Genomic DNA, 21,674 nt, shown 5'->3' with positions numbered 1-21,674 from the left:
CCAAAGTACCTGAGGGCAGAACAAGAAGCAATGGGTGGAAACTAAACAAGGAGAGAAGCAACTTAGAACTAAGGAGAAAATTCCTGACAATTAAAACAATGAATCTGTGGAACAGCCTGCCACCAGAAGTTGTGAATGCTCCAACACTGGAAGTTTTAAAGAAGATGTTGGATACCTATTTGTCTGAAGTAGTATAGGGTTTCCTGCCTAGGCAAGGGGTTGGACTAGAAGACCTGCAAGGTCCCTTCCAACTCTGTTGTTATTGTTATTATGTAACTTTCCCTTCCAAAATGTTTTTTATTTCTTGCACCTTTCTTCCTCCCTTTCCAAAATCTGTCTTTTTTTAAATTCCAAAAACCTCTTAAAATATCTTTAGGAATGTTATCTTAATCTTCATTACAATATAATTATAATTTTCTTAATAATTGCGATTTCATATATTCTTTCAAAACAATTGCTTAAATCAAACTTCCATATGATAAATATTCAGATTTTCTATTTAAAACATATTTCATAAGTTAAAATCATTACTATCTCAATAGATCAGTAAATAACAATTGGGGGTTACTCAATCATTAATTGTAAAATCTTTCTCCTACATGATATTTATCTTGCATAAAGAGAAATCATACCGTATATACTCGAGTATAAGCCGAGTTTTTCAGCCCAAAAAATGGGCTGAAAAACAGAGCCTCGGCTTATACTCGGGTCATTGACAAAGTCACCACACGAGGGCGCCATTGCTTGAGCCAGAGCGAGGAGGACCAGCTTTTGTCTCCTCTCGCATGCCATAGTTCCTCTCCCTAGCTCAAGCAAATGAGGCAGCCATTTGCTCCAACCGAGAGGGGAAAAAAGTAATGGTGAGTATTCCTTACTCTCTCTGCATTGCCTTTAGTCAGATTAAAAAGGCCCCCTGCTGTCAGATTCTCCTCCCCCTCCTTTGAAAGGATTTAAACTGTTTAAAAAATGGTATTTTGTGGTAGTTGCTGTCCTTGCTTGGATAGGATCTAATAATGTATTATGAGGCAGAGCTAGACAGGAATTCTTTTTCTATCTGTCTATCTTTCTATCTATCTATTTTTCTGTCTGTCTGTCTATCTATCTTTCTATCTATATCTATCTGTCTGTCTATCTATCTATCATCTATCTATCTGTATCTATTTCTATCTATTTTTCTATCTTTCTATCTATCTATTTTTCTATCTATCTATTTTTCTATCTATCTATCTATCTATCTATCTGTATCTATTTCTATCTATCTATCTATCTATCTATCTATCTATTTTTCTATCTGTCTGTCTATCTATCTTTCTATCTATATCTATCTATCTATCTATCTGTATCTATTTCTATCTATCTATCTATCTATCTGTATCTATTTCTATCTATCTATCTATCTATTTTTCTGTCTGTCTGTCTGTCTATCTATCTTTCTATCTATATCTATCTATCTATCTATCTATCTATCTATCTATCTATCTATCTATCTATCTATCTATCTGGTTTTCTATGCTGATAACCTCACAGCAGCTAATGTTGAAGCTCTTCTTTGGATACACTTATTTATTTGTTTGTTTGTTTGTTTGTTTATTTAATTGTATTTGTATGCAATCCTTCTCCAAGGACTCAGGGTGGCTCACAGCATATATAAAAACAGAACAATAATGTAAATCCAATTAATGATGAGAAGGAATCCAGTTTTGAAGGATTTTAACTCTTAGGTTTTAGCTTTGTTCCTGATCGAGCTACTTTTTTTACTTTTTAATTTATTGTTAATATTGTTAATTTGTTTACCCTCTTTTAAATTTACAGAGCTAGTTTACTGGTTTTCTTTAAAATAAATATTCTAAAACATGTCTCAATTAATGTAATTTTATTGTTTTCCATTTTTATAAGTTACCAGTAGCCACTGCATTTTCTAACCTCGGCTTATACTCGGGTCAATACGTTTTCCCAGTTTTTGTGGCAAAAATTGGTGCCTCGGCTTATACTCGGGTCGGCTTATACTCGAGTATATACGGTACTCTAAAAAAAGGTAAATCTATTCTATTTATATTAATTATGTAGAACAAATGATTAATGACAAAATTCATACTATTATATTATCCTAACCTTTGTATTGTTTTAACAAGTCATCATTAACAATCCTCTTGGGTATGATAAGTATAGGTGGAAGAAAAAGTTTAATTACACAGGGTTATCCCCACTTGAAGCAACATTTTCTTACAAAATAACCTCTCCTGTTACTAGAAATTAATCAGATTTAAATGGGTAATTTACATTTTACTTGTACATTTTATTTACTTGTAAAATATTGTTGCTGGCTTGATCAGAAGAGAAAGCCATGGTTCCTTGATTGGCTTAGTTTGAAATTCTCTATTCTTACATACAGTGGAACCTCGACATACGAGCAGCTCTACTTACGAGCTACTCGAGATAAGAGCTGGGAGGGGAGCGACATTTTTGTTCGCCTCCCGAGCTCACATTCGGGATACGAGCGCCAAGGAGCTGTCTCAGCTTCAGGAGACAGCTCCTTCGCGCTTGTATCCCGCGTGTTTTAAAAGGTTGCAGCCGGCCTGGGGGGCTGGGGGGGGGGCTGGCAAGCCCCCCAGGCCGGCTGCAACCTTTTAAAACACACGCGCCGCTTTGCAGCTGTCTTCTGAAGCCGAACGCGGAAGTTAGCGTTCCGGCTTCAGGAGACAGCTGCAAAGCGGCGCGCGTGTTTTAAAACATCACAGCCGGCCTGGGGGGCTCGGGGGGAAGCCCCCGAGCCCCCCAGGCCGGCTGCCACGTTTTAAAACACGCGCGCCGCTTCGCAGCTGTCTCTGAACGCTTGTTGTTGCACGGATTAATTGACTTTACATTGTTTCCTATGGGAAACAATGTTTCGTCATACGAGCGTTCTGACTTACGAGCCTCCTTCCGGAACCAATTAGTCTCGTAAGTCGGGGTTCTACTGTACTTCACTTTGGAAGAATATGATTGTGAAATATTAATGCATTATATTTTTGTTGCACACATGTTTATCTCCCTTGAGTGACCTAACACGTTATGTTACATACTAAATGGCTGTCCAAAATCTTCCTTTCATTCTAATGTTAATGGCTTACAAAGATTGTGTTTTATTGTGTTGAGTATACTTTTAAAGCACTGCATCTAATAAAATGCTTCACTGTATTTCAGCTTTCTGTTCAAAGACATCTTAACTATTATAATGTTGGCATTTTTGTAATCAATATGTTAGTTGAAGCAAAAATTCCCAAACAAGTTATATATTCTTGAAATATTTATTATCCTTCCTCATGATATTTTCTTATGAGAAATGATGAGCTAGCACATCTCCAAACAAGTGAAGACAATCTCATGGCCATGATCAAAGCACAAGCACGTAATCTGGTCTTGTCCAAATAAGAAGATCTCTGAGTAAAAAGGGAAACCATACTGTAATGCAGACCTGGGCAAGGAGCGGCCCATGGGCCGCATCCGGCCCACCCGCTGTCCGTGACCGGCCTGCCTGCTATCTGTGACCGGTTTCCTGGAGGAGGAAGCCATGGAGTGGGGGGTGGGGTGGGAGAAAGCACCTCGAATGAACAGGACAAAAAAGCACCCACCAACAAGGCTCTCTTAGAGCCCCACCGTCGTGGGACAAATCGGGGTCGCCCTTTTTAGTCCCGTTTTGCCGCAGGAAAGCAACAATCCCTCCTTCCTCACGGCTCTCTCCTCTCTGCGGTGCCGGACAAAAGATAGCGGGTTGGGAGGGGTGGGCAATTGCTGAGGCTCAGGACGGCAGCAGCAGCAGCCCAACTGCAATGGGAACAGGTTGGGCAGCTGAGATGGGGGGGGGGGAACGGACAACAGCCCAGAGGATAGGATGCAAGGGCAGAGGGCTGCTGGGGGAGGCAGCGGACGGGCGGCTTCATGACATATTGGGTGTTATGGTGCCATAAGTGAGTGTTATTGTGATAATGCAGGGGTGGGCCAGCCGGGAGTAGGGGTGTGGGCTGCTGAGGAGGGGCACCACGAGTGAGGAAGTGAAGGGAGGAGGGGGAGGAGAGCGGGGGGACAAATAAATAAATAAGGGACAAGAGGGAGTTTTGCACTCTTTGTGTGTGTGTATTGGGAGAAAGAAAACAAGGAAGAGGGTAGAACTGAGTTAATTATATTAGTCCGGCCTTCTAAAACTATCCCAATTTCTCATGCCGCCCCATGGCAAAATTAATTGCCCACCTCTGTTCTAATCCATGGTAGAGTCTTTTTAAGATAATTGGGTTTGATAATATCACTTTCTAATCAGTTTTTGAAATTACGTATTTAACTATCTTCAGGCTATTAAAATCTTCAAAAAAATAGTTTGTGAGATTTCCTTCATTCTAAACCATACCTTTAATTCTAGAACCCATGGTCTGAATTCATCACTGTTTTCTTCTTCTAGAGGTTCAAGTAACGGTTCCCAAACACCAAATATTTCATTGAAATAGTGAACCTAAAAACACAAATTAAATGAAGTGTGAAAATTAGGTTACAGTGATCCCTCGATTTTTGTGATCTCGTTCTTCGCGAAACGCTATATCGTGATTTTTCCACCCGATGACGTCACTCTCTTCCTTCCCTTCTCATCTTTCTTTCTCTCTCTTTCTCTATCTTGCTTCTTCCTCTCTCACACTCTCTTCCTCCCTCTCTCATCTCTTTCTTTCCTTCTCTCTCTTTCTCTATCTCTCCCCCTCTTGTTGGCGGGCGGCGGGCGGGCGAGCGGGGGCATCAGCGAGGAAGACCCAGGGAAGGTTCCTTCGGCCGCCCAGCAGCTGATCTGCTCGGCAGCGCAGTGAGGAGCCGAATCGGGGTTTCCCCTTTGCGTGGGCGGCGGGGAAACCCCGATCTTCGTCTGCTCGCTGCTGCTGCGGCCGCCCAGCAGCTGATCTGCTCGACAGCGCAGCAGCAGCGAGCAGACAAAGATCGGGGTTTCCCCGCCGCCCACGCAAAGGGGAAACCCCGATTCAGCTCCTCGCTGCGCTGCCGAGCAGATCAGCTGCTGGGCGGCCGAAGGAACCTTCCCTGGGTCTTCCCCGCCGCCCACGCAAACTCCACCATCTGCGCATGCACGGCCATGAAAAAAAGGGCGCGCATGCGCAGATGGTGTTTTTACTTCCGCAACCCTACATCGCGAAAAATCGATTATCGCGAGGGGTCTTGGAACGGAACCCTCGCGATAATCGAGGGATCACTGTATATCAATTTGAATGAATTGAAAATGAAAAGCAATTTAAAAAAAGATAAAGTTCATCCCTTATATAAAATGTAAGAAAGAAGAGTAAACTAGAGGAAGAGTGCCTCCATACCCTCTTTTGTGGCTTGTCATCACAGTGAAGTCTCAATTTTGGAAGTTTGTACAGTTAATCCTTGGCAAAGTTGTAAAATTTTTAAAAGGGTCATCATGTTACTCAACCAATTTTGCAACTATATGTATGGTTGTTAACTATGAGATGTTTGGCAAAACTGGAAGTTTGTTTGTTTATTTATTTATTTGATTATTTTTTTAATGCCGCCCTTCTCCTTAGACTCAGGACAGCTTACAACATGTTAGCAATAGCACTTTTTAAAAACAGAGCCAGCATATTGCTCCCACAATCCATGTCCTCATTTTACCCACCTCGGAAGGATGGAAGGCTGAGTCAACCTTGAGCCGGTGATGAGATTTGTACCGCTGACCTGCAGATCTAGCAGTCAGCTTTAGTGGCCTGCAGTACTGCACTCTACCCACTGCGCCACCTCGGCTCATGCTGGGAAAAATGTAAATCACAGTCATACGACCACAGGATGCTGCAAATAGCCCTAAATATGGGCTAGTTGCCAAGTCCACATTTAAAAACAGTTGCATGATGGGAGGGGGGGGGCTATTGGAACTCTGTAACCAGGTTGTAAGTACCTTTTGAGAAGTTTGTTGGAACTCTGAACAGCTATTAAATCACTGGCCCTAAGTTGAGGACTAATCTGTATTGTGGTAAGATAGAAGTTGAGAAAGGCACTGAAGGTATACATGAATGTAAATGTAGCTTAAGAATTACTATTCTCAGTTTAATGTTAATTACTCAACAGCTATCTGATGGCAACAGAAATTTTTGCCGAATTTAAAATAGATGGTGAAAATGTCAACTAACATATCCCACTGCATATTTATTTTAAGCAGCCTACAAGGTGAAGCATATTTTGAACATTGTACTGACCTCTAGTTCTAGACGTGATGAGAGATTGATTAGACTACTCCAATTTTTGACTTCTCCAGAAAATGAGGATTTTGCTGAAAGCATTGGTACTGTTTTGTGACCAACTCCAGCTTCAAGAGTTATAACAACAGTTTCAATTTTCATTGTTAATGACTCTCCTGTAGGAATCAACTCAGCTACAGAAGCAGGATCTATGTTTTCAATGGACTCTTCAAGAAACCACATATTTAGATTTTTAATATTCTTCTTATCCCAAAGATCTGGCGGTATTGGGCTAAGATCTTTTTCTGCAGACTCTTCGGTTGGGAAAAGTGCTGATGTGATAGTTATAACTGTATTTATGATAATAGGTGACACCTGATTTTATAAAAAAGAAAATTATGGAGTTTAAAATATTAGAGAATCAAAAAATTACTAAAATATTAGATGTAACAATATAAGAAGAAATATTTATGTTTGAAAATAGACAGGAGTCCACCTTTAATTATTATGTAAAAGTTACTTAATGCCTAAGTTAGTTTATACATAAAAATCCATTTCCATAGCTCATATAAGACTAAAAATATCACTATATTTAATCCCAAAATTAATATAAATGTAGAACATTTAATGTACCTTAATAATTAGGGATTTTATTGACAGTTCACCTTTCTGTGGTTCTTCACCTGACTGCATCAAATTAAAGAAAAGATCACATGGCTGTAATACCTGGAATCAAATACCATAATAAATAAATAAGTATAAATATTTGAATGTTAAGAATATAAATTTCTTCAGCAAAATGGTAATACATGCTGCAAATAAATTAAACAACATATTTCAGAAAGTGATTTCTCTACAATCTTTTGAAAGGAAACAGGTAAGCTTCCATGAAGTCAATCTGCTGCTATACGCATAAAATTTCATTTACATACTGTAGCTGTACCAGTAATAACAAAAAATATGTGCCTAATTACTAATGTCAGAGTATGAATTGTGTATGCAGTACCAGAGACATGGTTAGTGATATGTCTACAGTTCAAGAGTGGATAAAGTCTATTTCCTGTCATCTGTGAAAGACTGAATTTAGTTTAGGGATGAAGGAAGGGTCGAGCTGCAATTTCCAATTACTAATTGGAAAGTGTAATTGACAGATTGAAACAATCTTTAAGCCAAGCAAGCAAATTTACCCATCCTGCCATTTTAATTTCATGAGAGAATTTGACTATTGTGTATAGATATTGCTACATATATATAGCCAATTCAAGTACATTGCTGTCATAAAGAATTGCCCAGCTCTACATAAAATTATCTTAAAATCTTACCGTGGTAATGTTTCCTTTTCTCAGAGCTGGAAAAAATGGACAAGCTTTCACATTTATATCTTCAACAACAGCTGTCATTTTATACATTCCAGGTGCACTTTTTATGGAGATTTCACACTGTGCTGTGGCTACCAATGCAGAAGCATCTTTTCGAGTTAAATCAGCCACAAACACTATATCAGGATTTTTAACAGTAAGATTTATTTCCATTGTGGATGCTGACTGTACAGGAGCTAAAAATGTAATGCATATATTTAGTAAGATTGTTAAGTACAGTATATCTTTTTATTGTCCAATGTATCTGTCTCGCTAATACTTGCTTTTGATTAAAAATGTTGAAAATATTCACAATAAACAATTTGATTTGACAGAATAGGGAAAACAAATCAGGTTTTGCAAACTTAAAATGGAAACAGAACTCATATGAACATTGACAATTAATATAAATCAACTGGTCTAAGATTATGTCAAGTAATATTTTTCCTCCTATATCACATAGTTCTACTTTAATATTGTTTGATGGAAGTGTCAAATCTTTTTTCACAGAACATATCTTAGCTAGATAATCTCGGCTGTACAAAATTATTGACTTATGAATGCAATAGCAATTTAAAAAATTACCCAATCAGTAAAGATTTCATTTCCCATGTATTCTTAAGAGCACAAGTCTTAATGACTTCACTTATTTACCTAAAATTTAATTGTTTTAATTTAAATACAAATAAGCAAATTAGAGTTATTAACAGAATGTAAAATGTTTTTCATCACACAAAAGAAAATCCCCTTTCCTATGAATGAAATGTTGATGAAAATATTCTTTTAAATCTTTAGATATATTTTGTTATGTGTTTGTGTACCTTGACATACCCATCTATGTGAGAAACATTGTTTTTAAAGAGTCGTTGTTGTCCTATCAAAAACATTTTTTATAACCATTTCCATTAAAAAATTGTAGTGATTGGAAAAACTGGCTGTCTAAAACACAGGTCCGTGCAAACAAGTGAAGCCCCATCTGCGGAATGTAGGAACATGCAAAACCACGCTCCCTCCGGCCCGCGGAAAAACCTCTCTTCACAGAACCAGTCCCTGCTGCCCAAAAGGTTGGGAGCCGCTGTAATAAAGGACAGCTTTATAGTTGTAGTATGTCTTTTTCATTCATTTTTATGATTGTTAAAATATTTCAATACTGAAATTTTAGCAAATATTAATAATGTTTATAAACTTTGGAATAAAAGCATTCACTATAGATTTTTGCCTCTATCTTAATCTTATTGCTCTGAATTTAGAATATTTTTACTTCAGTAATTTCAAGACATATTGTACATATGTAATGACATAACAGCTTACACTTACATTCAATTCAGCAAAATTTGAATGTAGGAACACTTGAAATAGAGCATAAATTTGATTTGTGACATAAAATTAAGATGCTTATCACAGCATCATGCAGACAAAGTTATAGCCTCTTAATGAAGCCAAAGGTATTAATCAATGCCTAAACTTATTGGTACCAATTACTGACCTTGTTCCTTTGTAACCAGAGTTTGCTGGAAGTTTTTATTTGCAGCAGTGCTTTCAGCATTAGCATTTAGAAATATTTCTGCAACAGCAAGCAGAAATTCTACACTAGCACAGAGATAGGTTTCCTCAACAATAGTGTCCACAATAGTGGTGCCATCTCTTCCCTGTTTATAGCTTATATTCATCATGACTTTCTTGTCAGATCCATGTTTCATTTCTATCATTCTGAAAGACAAATTGACATAATAACGTATAAAACATAATATTAATAATAAAAGACTGTATGTATATAATCTTAATTATAGCTCTCAAATCACATAAAGTTATGAAATCTGGAAGTTTATCCATCTTTTTTCTGAGTTTGTCATTTCATAATTACTTAAATAGCCTTTGAGAAAAAAATATGTTTTATGCAATATTTTAAAGCTTTATATACATAGAACTTTCATTTCAGAGTTCTAATCCTCTCACATTTCGAACTGTTATTTAAAAAAACATTATGACTAAACCCAAAGTATACCTTTTGAATACACTGTGTACATATATCAGAGGAATTGTTATCATTTTATGAACCTTTTAAAAACTTTTAACGTCCACAATCTTCATCTTTCAGGTATATTGCTGTATTAAACCATTTTTATAAAATGCTTTTGGTATGGAAGTGGAGAATATAACTTGAAACAATTATGTATGTACACATATTTATTACACATTTTTAACAGACCACATTAAGGCAAAGTCTGTCTGTCTGTCTGTCTGTCTGTCTGTCTGTCTGTCTACCTACCTACCTGTTGAATTTATATGTCGCTCACTCCGAAACGGACCCTGAGTAGCTAACAACAGTTATAAATATAATACTAATAAAAAGAACAATAATTCAGTCCTAATTCCAGGCCTGCCGGAAAAGCCAGGTCTTAACGGCTTTCTGGAAGACCGGTAGGGAGGCAATACAGTGATCCCTCGATCATCGCGAGGGTTCCGTTCCAGGACCCCAAGCGATGATCGATTTTTCGCGAAGTAGCGGTGCGGAAGTAAAAACACCATCTGCACATGCGCAGATGGTGTTTTTACTTCCACCGCCGCCCGCCCTTCGCCCGCCCACCCTGTTGCTCGCGCCTGGGGTTTCCCCGCGCGCGTGCCGCCCGCCCGCCCACGCCGTTGCTGGGGCCGCTTCCCAGCTGGGAAGCGGAGCTGGGATGTCCCCAAGCGCGCGCGCACCGCCCGCCCGCCCACGCCGTTGCTGGGGCCGCTTCACAGCTGGGAAGCGGAGCTGGGATGTCCCCAAGCGCGCGCGCGTTGCTGGGGCCGCTTCCCAGCTGGGAACTGGAGCTGGGGTTTCCCCAAGCGTGCGCGCACCGCCCGCCCGCGCCGTTGCTGGGGCTGCTTCCCAGCTGGGAAGCGGAGCTGGGGTGTCCCCGCACGTGCCGCCCGCCCGCCCACGCCGTTGCTCGCGCCGCCGCTGGGGTCTTACCGGGGCAAGAGGGGGAAGACCCAGGGAAGCCGCCCAGCAGCTTATCTGCTCGGCGGGAAACTCCACCATCTACGCATGCGTGGCCATAGAAAAAAGGCACGCATGCGCAGATGGTGGAGTTTACTTCCGGGTTGAAAACTCGCGATATAGCCCTTTCGCGATGCTCGAGGACGCGAAACTCGAGGGATCACTGTAATGCGAATTTCTGGGGGCAGTTAATTCCGCAAGGTCAGAGCTACCACAGAGAAGGCTCTTCCCCGAAGTCCTGCCAACTGACATTGTTTGGCGGATGGGGCCTGGGGAAGGCCAACTCTGTGGGCCCTTACTGGCCACAATGAGGTGTGAGGGAGGCGGCGGTCCCATAAATAGTCTGGTCCTGAGCCATTTCGGGCTGGAAATTATTTCCAAAGATTCAAGGTCATCTTTTATTAAACACCAGCTGGGCAGGATTGTGGATGTTGAGAGAAGCGGAGTGGTCCATATGCTGAAACTGTGGGTGTGGGGACCAGGGATGAAGCTTAACCTGGGTGGAGAACTGTAGGAAAAGTTAGTATCGGGTTGACTACAGTTTGTAACCAACATGGCTCTGTTAATAAATTGGAAATTGGAAGAAGACCAAGGTCTTGGACTCTGATTTATTTCTCAGATGCTAATTGGAATGCTGACAGATGGCAGATAAGGAAAAAAGAGAGAAGAAACGTAGCTATATCTACTTTATATTAATACCATATACCATACATCTATTTTATATTAATACCAAAAGTCTTGCAAAACTTTGCAATAGACTTTTATCCTTGCAAAACTTTGTCATTTATAGAATATTATTATATCAATTCAAATGTTGTCTAAATCTATTTTCAAGAGTCTCATAAATTTTATCTGAACACCACTGAGTATATAGTCACTATATTTTTGAGATTGGTGGTATAGTAAGTAAGTAATTAAATAAGGCAGCCCGAGAGCAGCCTGGAGCAGCTGAGCCAGTCCTGAGGGGAGTGTGCATACCCACCTCTTACTTACACACACACACACTCTCTCTCTCTCCCGGCCAAAAGAGTGCCCACCACAGAAAGATCGGCTCCCAACCAGGAGAGTGAAAGCAAGCTCCTTCACTATGCCTCTTGCCACCGCCACCTCTTTGCTCGCCTCCCACCACCCTTTCCATTTTTCCTCCTGCCGCCACCACCTACTTTACTCGCCTCCCATTGCCCCTTCGGCTCAGCCTCCTGCTGCCGCCTCCTCCTTCACTCACTTCCCCTTCAGCTCTGCCGCTGTCCCTTCTGCTGTGCCTGTTGCTGCCGCCTTCTTCCCCCTCCCGCAGAAAGAGCAGCTCACAGTCACAAGAGAAAGAGCAAGTGAGAGGTGGGTGTGCACACACACCGTGGTACTTGCTCAGCTCCTATAGGATCTGCCTACAGAAGAGAAGGCAAGCATCGATCCCTGCCTCTGTGCAAGCAGGAGCACATTTTAAAATGCTGCCACAGGCAGCCCAGAGCAGCCGCACCAGTCCTGTGGGATGTGCATGTAGCTGCCTCTCAACTACTTGGCAGAATCGGGACAGGCAGAAGCTGCCGGGTAAAGAGCGACCAGTATCAAGGGAATCCTCTTCCACAACAGCCGAAGTTTGGGGAAAAGAAAGATTCCTGCTGCTTCTGCTTTTGGCTGCACAGAAGAAAAGCAGCAGAAGTCTTTCTTTATTTCTTTTCCTCAAACTCTAGCTCTTCGGCTTCCAAATCCAGCCAGGGCAGTACCTGCTCTGGACAAGCACTCTTTACCTGGCGGCTTCAGCCTGTGCCAATTCTCTCCCTTGCCACGACAGGTGTCTCACAATGGGGAGACCTGCCTCTCCTTGTGGCTCCGTTGCATTCCTCAGCATTGTGTCCAGGGAAGAAAATCCATTGTACTGGTAAAAGAAAACTTCTCGCAAGTTCGAGAAGTTTGATTGAACTCGCGAGAAGTTTTTTTACTGGTACAATGGACTTTCTTCCATGGGCACAATGCTAAGGAAAGCGACGGAGTTACAAGTCCCAGGTAGGACACGTGTTTCGGTGGGCCACAATTTGGAGGTGGCAGCCTCCTGTATCCCCCAAAATAGAGTCGGGGTGGAGCAGCAGATAGAATGCTGTACTGCAGGCCACTGAAGCTGACTGTAGATCTGTAGGTCAGCGGTTCAAATCTCATCACTGGCTCAAGGTTGACTCAGCTTTCCATCCTTCCGAGGTGGGTAAAATGAGAACCCGGATTGTGGGGGCAATAGACTGGCTCTGTTAAAAAGTGCTATTGCTAACATGTTGTAAGCTGCCCTGAGTCTAAGGAGAAGGGCAGCATAAAAATTGAATGAATAAACGAATGAATGAATAAATAAATAAATAAAATAAGCCATCCCAGATAATAAGGGGCATTTTGTAGCAATGTCCAAACAATATAAGCCCCTGTCTTATTTTCAGGGAAACACGGTAGCAGCAGGGAAAACTACATATCTCTTTTATATCTAATTAAAAATCATTTGCATATTTTAATCTTACTTAACATTTTAAAGTATATTTTCTGTTACTGTCAGCAGAAATATTCAGTGCAAGTTAACAATTAAAAGTTTTATTCTTGGGGGTGGGATGAGTACCTTGGTGTAGCCTTCTGTACAGTTTCTCGTTTATCATCTAAGGTGCAATTTGTTAACTTAACTGAGGCATTCATTGATCCATCTGATAACATCTTGACAGCAGCAGCTATTAACAGTAATTTAAATTCTGCAAGTTTCAGACTATTATCTCGTTCATCCTTAACTTGAAGCTGTTTTGAAAAAAACCCAAATAATTTAATACAGTAAATTGCTTAATATAGTAAACAAACAATTCACACAAGAATTGTACAACCTTCCTTCCCTACCTACCTACCACTGAAGGGTGCTCGTCTTCAGAACTACCGGTATGCCCTCTGAGGGTGTTGTGCGCACGTTTGGTGCGCGCGTGCCAGTCAGTGCAAAATTTGGCTTCTGCGCATGTGTAGCAAGCGAAATCTCATGTAAGGACAGGCGAGCGAGAGTTCAGCCATTTTCGCCGCTATTTTTGCTTCCACGCATGCACAGAAGCGAAAAATCAGCGAAAATCGCTGAAGTCTCGCTCGTGAGTGTCCTAACACAAGATTTCACTTGCTGCGCATGTGTAGAAGCCAAATCTCATGTGCGCGTGTTGGGGGCATGCAGCTGTGCACGCATCCCAGAAATTCCTACTGGGACAGAGCACCTAACCGCACTAGCTGCTGCCCATCACTGCTACCTACCTTCAATTCAGTCTTGACTTTGGTAATTGCTCTGGACAAACCTTTGTAATTTCGTGGAAACATTTTCAAAATATTCAGTGTTAATTCCTAGTGAGTGCCTGGACTGGTCATAGTACTTTTCTTGGAAGGTTCTCTGGAGTGTTTGCCACTACCTCCTTCCTAGGATTTAGAGGGGCACTGACCCAAAGTCATTCAGATGGTTTTGTGTCTAAGAGAGGACTACAACTTAAGCCTTAACTACTGCACCAAACTGGTTCTTCAATTTCTCTTACTAGAGGTGGGCCTGGGTCGGAAAGGATGTTTGGGGTTGTCAAAGAGGTGCCACGCAGGACAGGGAAGGTGCATAAGAAAGAGGCACAGATCACAAAGGGCACATGGTAATATACAAGAGATAGTATGTGGGTCCGAGAAGAAAAGCAGGAAGGGTGGCATGGGTCAGGGAAAGTGCACTAGAGGACAGCCCAGGGCAGGGAGCATAAGGGGAAGTGGCATGGGTCACAAAGGATACAGGGGCGTTCCTTCCTCCCTTTCTTTCCCCTTCCCTTTCCAGCAGACAAGCAAGTGACTGCTGCTAGGTGGGGAAGGGCATTGAGGATAAATCAGCACCTAAAAAACAATAACTTATTGGACCCAAATCAGCATGGCTTTACGGAAGGCAAATCATGTCAGACTAATCTCATTGATTTCTTTGACTATGTCACAAAGGTGTTGGAGGAAGGTGGTGCCGTGGATATTGCCTATCTGGACTTCAGCAAAGCCTTTGATACGGTTCCACATAAAGAGCTGATAGATAAATTAGTAAAGATTGGACTTAATTCCTGGATAGTTCAGTGGATTTCAAGCTGGCTGAAGCGTAGACATCAGAGAGTTATTGTTAATGGCGAGTATTCTGAGCAGAGACAGGTTACAAGCGGTGTGCCACAAGGGTCTGTTCTGGGTCCTATTCTTTTTAATATGTTTGTGAGTGACATAGGGGAAGGTTTGGTAGGGAAAGTTTGCCTATTTGCCGATGACTCTAAAGTGTGCAATAGGGTTGATATTCCTGGAGGGGTCTGTAATACGGTACTAGATAAATGGTCAAAGCAATGGAAACTGCAGTTTAATGTTTCCAAATGTAAAATAATGCACTTGGGGAAAAGGAATCCTCAATTTGAGTATTGCATTGGCAGTTCTGTGTTAGCAAAAACTTCAGAAGAGAAGGATTATGGGGTAGTGATTTCTGACCGTCTCAAAATGGGTGAGCAGTGTGGTCGGGCAGTAGGAAAAGCAAGTAGGATGCTTGGCTGCATAGCTAGAGGTATAACAAGCAGAAGAGGGAGATTGTGATCCTCTTATATAGAGCGCTGGTGAGACCACATTTGGAATACTGTGTTCAGTTCTGGAGACCTCACCTACAAAAAGATATTGACAAAATTGAACGGGTCCAAAGACGGGCTACAAGAATGGTGGAAGGTCTTAAGCATAAAACGTATCAGGAAAGACTTAATGAACTCAATCTGTATAGTCTGGAGGACAGAAGGAAAAGGGGGGACATGATCGAAACATTTAAATATGTTAAAGGGTTAAATAAGGTTCAGGAGGGAAGTGTTTTTAATAGGAAAGTGAACACAAGAACAATCTGAAGTTAGTTGGGAGAAAGATCAAAAGCAACATGAGAAAATATTATTTTACTGAAAGAGTAGAAGATCCTTGGAACAAACTTCCAGCAGACGTGGTTGGTAAATCCACAGTAACTGAATTTAAACATGCCTGGGATAAACATATATGCATTGTAAGATAAAATACAGGAAATGGTGTAGGGGCAGACTGGATGGACCATGAGGTCTTTTTCTGCCGTCAGTCTTCTATGTTTCTATGTAACCTGTCATGGACTGTTGAAACTGAAGATCACATGACCACAGCAGCAGCAGCAGAGCAGCAGCTAGTAGCACTGAAACAGCCAAACTTCCCAATTTTAATTCCCAGATTTGGGGTGCATTATCTAAATTAGTCCATTTAAAATACATTGATTCAAAATTTGTTGTTTTTATGATGCACTGTTTCATTCTTTTAAGATCTTTTAAGAAGAGAGTTTTAGTAGTATCCAGATGGCATCTTAAGGATAACAAGGAGAAGCTGTACCTTGTACAGGATTTTAGTATGTGCTTATGTATTTCTGTGTACTGTTTATTTCCATCTATTCTTCTTTTGTAATGGAGTGTTGTCTTAAATTCAGATTGTCTTTCTTTCAACTAAATAAGAGACTGGCTAAAATAGATCTGAACAAACATACAGTTTGTTGTGCTGCATAGGTAGTATTGATGTGAATGAGATAACAAGCACATCAAAATATGGATTATGTCTAAATAATTTAATAAAACAGAAGAGTTTTTTTCTCACATAAGTACACACATTCATCTTTTAAATCTTCATTATCCAGCAATTATCACCATAGTTTTTTAAAGTTTCTTTACTAGATTTGAATGGATAAATGCTTGCTCCACTGTGTAAATATCCACAAAGTAAGATTATACAACTATAGTATGCCAGCTGAAAAATTACACTGATTTAATTTCAAAGAATATATTTTCCTTACCTGCTTGGACTGTGGGCTGTACAAAACAAGAGTCAGGGAATCAAACTGAAAGTCTAGTTTTAATGTTATTTTTACTTTAACCGAGGAATGCATTTCCACCACAGCTGACGTCACCACTGTTGTTCCAGCTATAAACATTAGAGACATACATATTAAGCATATATACAAAAGCTATATTAAGTATCAAGAAAGTAAAGAGTTTTTAACTCAGAATATTTCAAAAGAAAAATAATTTTCCCTGAATAAATTGTATTAAGTACCATTGCTATGAAAAGCTTTCGTCAAAAAATAGCTTGCCTTATCCAAAGTTGTAAAACTGTTTGTCTTAAAACATTTAGATATTCAGGGGGAGTTTGACTGCGTGCAAGAAAAGTGGGAAGAAGTATGATAAAGCCATTACCTTTTCACCACTCACCAAATGTAAAGGATATAGCTGGACTACTACTATCCATACAGGCTCCCCAGGCAATTGAGGCTAATTGAAAAATTAAGGTCTGTAATCACCTGAAAACCCTCTATGGGTAGAAAAGAATCTCTACAACAGATAGTTTCTCTTTATAAGTAGAAGGCAAAACAAGTGTTTGGTGCTAACATAAAGATTCCTATTCATAGTAAATATGAGCAGAATATTTTGAATAAACCCCGAAGAGGTTTTTAATCAAGTCTCACTAAATAAATCTACTTCTAAAACCCATTATTACTGGTTCATCTGTGTCCTCATGGGCAACATTTCTGCGCAAAAATGTCCCGGCCAGGATGGGCGGAGTCTCCCACCACTGGTGCTACCGGTTCGCACAACTGGCCCAAACTGGGAGCAACCCACCGCTCTAATGATAGAACTACTGTATACAACTCTCACAAAATCACTTCAACCAATATGAAATATTTAATTAATTGGTTAATAATAATTTAATAATAATAATTTATTAGATTTGTATGCCGCCCCTCTCCAAAGACTCGGGGCGGCTCACAACAATAATAAAACAATATTACAATGAAACAATCTAATATCAAAAACATCTAAAACCCCATCATTTAAAACCATGCAGCACACACATACCAAACATAAAGTATAAAAGCCCAGGGGATGTGTCTCAGTTCCCCCACAGAGGTGGGTCTTAAGTAATTTGCAAAAGACAAGGAGGGTGGGGGCAGTTCTAATCTCTGGGGGGAGTTGATTCCAGAGGCCCGGGACCGCCACAGAGAAGGCTCTTCCCCTGGGGCCCACCAAATGACATTGTTTAGTCAATGGGACCCGGAGAAAGCCAACACTGTGGGACCTTATCGGCCGCTGGGATTCGTGCAATAGAAAGCGGTTCCGGAGGTATTCTGGTCCAATGCCATGTAGGGCTTTAAAGGTAATTACTAACACTTTGAATTGTGACCGGAAACTGATTGGCAGCCAGTACAAACCATGGAGTGTTGGTGAAACGTGGGCGAATCTGGAAAGCCTCAAGATAGCTCTCGCGGCCGCATTCTGCACGATCTGAAGTTTCCGAACACTTTTCAAAGGTAGCCCCATGTAGAGAGCGTTGCAGTAGTCGAACCTCGAGGTGATGAGGGCATGAGTGACTGTGAGCAATGACTCCCTGTCCAAATAGGGCCGCAACTGGTGCACCAGGCAAACCTGGGCAAACGCCCTCCTCGCCACAGCCGAAAGATGGTGTTCCAATGTTAGCTGTGGATCGAGGAACACGTCCAAGTTGCAAACCTCTCTGAGAGGGTCAATAATTCCCTCCCTAGGATAATGGACGGACAGATGGAATTGTCCTTGGGAGGCAAAACCCACAGCCACTCCGTCTTGTCAGGGTTGAGTTTGAGCTTGTTGACACCCATCCAGACCCCAACAGCCTCCAGGCACCGGCACATCACTTCCACTGCTTCACTGACTGTTAAAGAACAAAAACAATTATACTTTTACTAACAAAAAAGAAAGAATTAGTTTAACTTAAAATAAAATACCTCCAGAATTCTGGGATACACTTGCAGCTCCACTATGAATGCTTAACACATCTTTTTTTTCTTGCACAGATGGAGGTTCAGAACTATCTCCTAAATTTTCATTCAAAGTCCTCAACACTGTAGTTATATCTGCTTCACTGAGAATCAGCTTTAGGGGAAAAGCAGGTAATAAAAAGCATTATTTTTGCTGAATAGTGTTTTAAATTATCACTTATTACTTCCATACTAGAAAATCATAATTTCTGTTATTAAAAAGTATTTACACTTTCAATGTCAATCATTAATTTAAAGAAATACTTGAAATATAACTTTGTAATAAAAGTTGTCCTAGGAATGTTTTTATGTAGTAAAAAATGATTTCTCCTTTCCTTTTGCAAAAATCCCTCATTTCTCTCAGTAGCACAATATATTTCTAATATAAACTACAGTAGTACCCCTAGATACGAGCATAATTCATTCCATAAGGGAGCTTGTATCTCGAGGCAACTCGTATTCTGGAACAAATAACTTTTTTCCCCTCCGAGATAACCAAAAGCAAGGATTCTTGCGCCACCTAGTGGACGCTCGGCTCATATCCCGAATTTGAGCTCAGAACTAGAACAGAAATGTCTCTCCCCTCGTGGCTCGTATCTTGAAATACTCGCATGTAGAGCAGTTCTTATCTAGAGGTACTACTGTATTTTGTTAACAATTGCCACTGTCTGTACTTTCTGTATTTTATTTTCTCATTTCCCACTGTTTACTCCTTAATTCTTAAAATGAATATCGTTAGAATATATATGGAATGTGTCTATAGGTCACATATATACAAATCAGGAGAATTCTAAATCTACCTCATGATTGGATTGGACTTTAGAATAATACATTAAGCCATGATTTGTGTTTGACCTTTTATTTACTGGGTTATTTACCACTTTTATATGTCAATTACTCTCAAATGGCTGGCTGCAGCTTACAGATACAATGATATAAGCATTTAAATGTATAAACATGAGTTTATTTTTGTTTCTATTTTTGGCTTTGCTTTTTATCTTTTGTAAGATGTTTGAGTTTATAAAATGTGTGTAATATTTTGCATGTTATTTGGTTTTATAACCACAACCTAGGGTGTAGTTTTAAGATGGGAAGTCATATAAGTCTTATAAATAATCAAATAAATAATCAAATAAATAAATAAATAAATAAATAGAGGCCTTGGCAAAAATAGATTTTAAGACTCAGATTAAATGCTTCAAAAGGGGGGTGGGGTGTCTGCCCAAACTCAACCTGAATACAGCATAAGACTTTGTCCACAAAGTGCTTTTTCAAAGATGCTTCTTGGATAAGAAACAAAACACCTTAAAGGAAAAACAAAACAAAGTCCAGTTGCCTTTTGAAAAAGCACCTTTGGGACAACCATGAATGACCTGGATAAGAATCTCCAGAGAAAGCACAAAACCTTTATTTCCTATTTTTTTCTTGTGTTTATATATTATTAAGTTGCAAAATATAGCTATGAAGACAGTATCAGACAACATAGATAACATAGAATATTTGTATTATATTTGGCATTAATCATGTTAAAAACTACAGGTATGTTTTTAAAATACAGTGGTACCTCAAGATACGAACCCCTCGTCTTACAAACAACTCGTGATATGAACCCGGGGTTCAGAAAAATTTTGCCTCTTCTTACGAACTTTTTTCGAGTTACGAACCGGCGTTCGGAGACTGCTGGGAAGCCGCGCGGCTGTTTTAAAAGGTGACAGCCGGGCGGCGGGGCTTCCCAGCAGCCTCCCGAACGCCGATTCGTAACTCGAAAAAAGTTCGTAAGAAGAGGCAAAATTTTTCTGAACCCCGGGTTCGGTTCGGGAGGTTGCTGGGAAGCCCCCCAGGCCGGCTGTCACCTTTTAAAACAGCCGCGCGGCTTCCCAGCAGTCTCCGAACACCGAACGCGGAAGTTCGGGTTTGGCGTTCGGCTTTGGGAAGCTGCTGGGAAGCCGCGCGGCTGTTTTAAAAGGTGACAGCCGGCCTGGGGGGCTTCCCAGCAACCTCCCGAACCACGAACTTTTGCTGAACTTCCGGGTTCGGGGTTCGGGAGGTTGCTGGGAAGCCCCCCCAGGCCGGCTGTCACCTTTTAAAACAGCTGCGCGGCTTCCCAGCAGTTGCCGAACGCCGAACGCGGAAGTTCGGCTTTGGCGTTCGGCTTTGGGAAGCTGCTAGGGAGCCGCACGGCTGTTTTAAAAGGTGACAGCCGGCCTGGGGGGCTTCCCAGCAACCTCCCGAACCCCGAACTTTTGCTGAACTTGTGGGTTCGGGGTTCAGGAGGTTGCTGGGAAGCCCCCCAGGTCAGCGGTCACCTTTTAAAACAGCCACGCGGCTTCCCAGCAGTCGCCGAACCCGGAAGTTCGGGTTTGGCATTCGGCTTCGGGAAGCTGCTGGGAAGCCGCCCGGCTGTTTTAAAAGGTGACAGCTGGCCTGGGGGGCTTCCCAGCAACCTCCCGAACCCCAAACTTTTGCCGAACTTCCGGGTTCAGGGTTCGGGAGGTTGCTGGGAAGCCCCCCAGCCCGGCTGTCACCTTTTAAAATAGCCACGCGGCTTCCCAGCAGTCGCCAAACGCCGGGTTTTTTTGCGGGGGGGTTTTTTTTTTGGTTGCACCGATTAATTGACTTTACATTGTTTCCTATGGGAAACAATGTTTCATCTTACGAACCTTTCGTCTTACGAACCTCCCCCTGGAACCAATTAGGTTCGTAAGACGAGGTATGACTGTATACTTAGGAATATCTGTGTTCAAATTGTGCATAGGATCATTTTTGAAAACATCTAAATAAAGAACTTACATTAATTGGCTTGAGATGTCCAAATATGTTAATGTCAGGAATTTCATGATACCAAAGAGCAGCTAAATTGCGTTCAACTTTAACTTCAAGATTTAATGGCTGCAGCAGCTGTAATTCATTTTGTAATAATCCATTCATAATATTTGATCTGAAAATAAAAATGGAAAATATGCAAAATGAGGAAAAAAATAAAATTAGGAACAGGAAGGCCATTTAAATATAACTATGATTTTCTGTAGAATGAATACATTCTGAAAGGTGCAATCCTATTAGAATGCAAAATATTATTACAAATTTTACCAAACCATACATTTGTTCAAAATATAAATACAGTATTTGGCTTTTTACATGTTAGAGGTTGTAAGGATTTTATATGCCTTTTATTTGAAAAGGCTTTTGATTCCTACTCTGGAAGAACAGATAAATAAATTATGAAACTTCACCTTGATATCTAGAATAACAGGTAAATCTGACAAAGAAATTAAGCTTATTTTAAAATAATCTTTATATTAGAATCT

General features: G+C 40.8%; 1 protein-coding gene across 2 annotated transcripts in view; it reads right to left on the bottom strand.

The window, feature by feature from the left end:
- The window catches only part of VPS13A (vacuolar protein sorting 13 homolog A), a 134,636-nt gene that overhangs the window by 49,441 nt on the left and 63,521 nt on the right, over positions 1–21,674 (bottom strand). For both annotated transcript variants that reach the window (XM_070742706.1, XM_070742707.1), the window contains exons 34-42: positions 21,157–21,304; positions 18,334–18,481; positions 16,372–16,499; positions 13,138–13,307; positions 9,048–9,271; positions 7,526–7,758; positions 6,837–6,929; positions 6,222–6,578; positions 4,382–4,483 (exon numbers count right to left, since the gene is read on the bottom strand). In XM_070742706.1, coding sequence (XP_070598807.1) covers positions 4,382–4,483; positions 6,222–6,578; positions 6,837–6,929; positions 7,526–7,758; positions 9,048–9,271; positions 13,138–13,307; positions 16,372–16,499; positions 18,334–18,481; positions 21,157–21,304 — 1,603 coding nt within the window. The remainder of the gene's footprint in view (positions 1–4,381; positions 4,484–6,221; positions 6,579–6,836; positions 6,930–7,525; positions 7,759–9,047; positions 9,272–13,137; positions 13,308–16,371; positions 16,500–18,333; positions 18,482–21,156; positions 21,305–21,674) is intronic.

The sequence above is a fragment of the Erythrolamprus reginae genome, chromosome 2 (assembly GCF_031021105.1).
Source record: "Erythrolamprus reginae isolate rEryReg1 chromosome 2, rEryReg1.hap1, whole genome shotgun sequence".
Classification (NCBI taxonomy): Eukaryota; Metazoa; Chordata; class Lepidosauria; order Squamata; family Dipsadidae; genus Erythrolamprus; species Erythrolamprus reginae.
The sequence above is the reverse complement of the archived record's forward strand: the minus strand, read 5'-3'. Positions and strand labels throughout refer to the sequence as shown.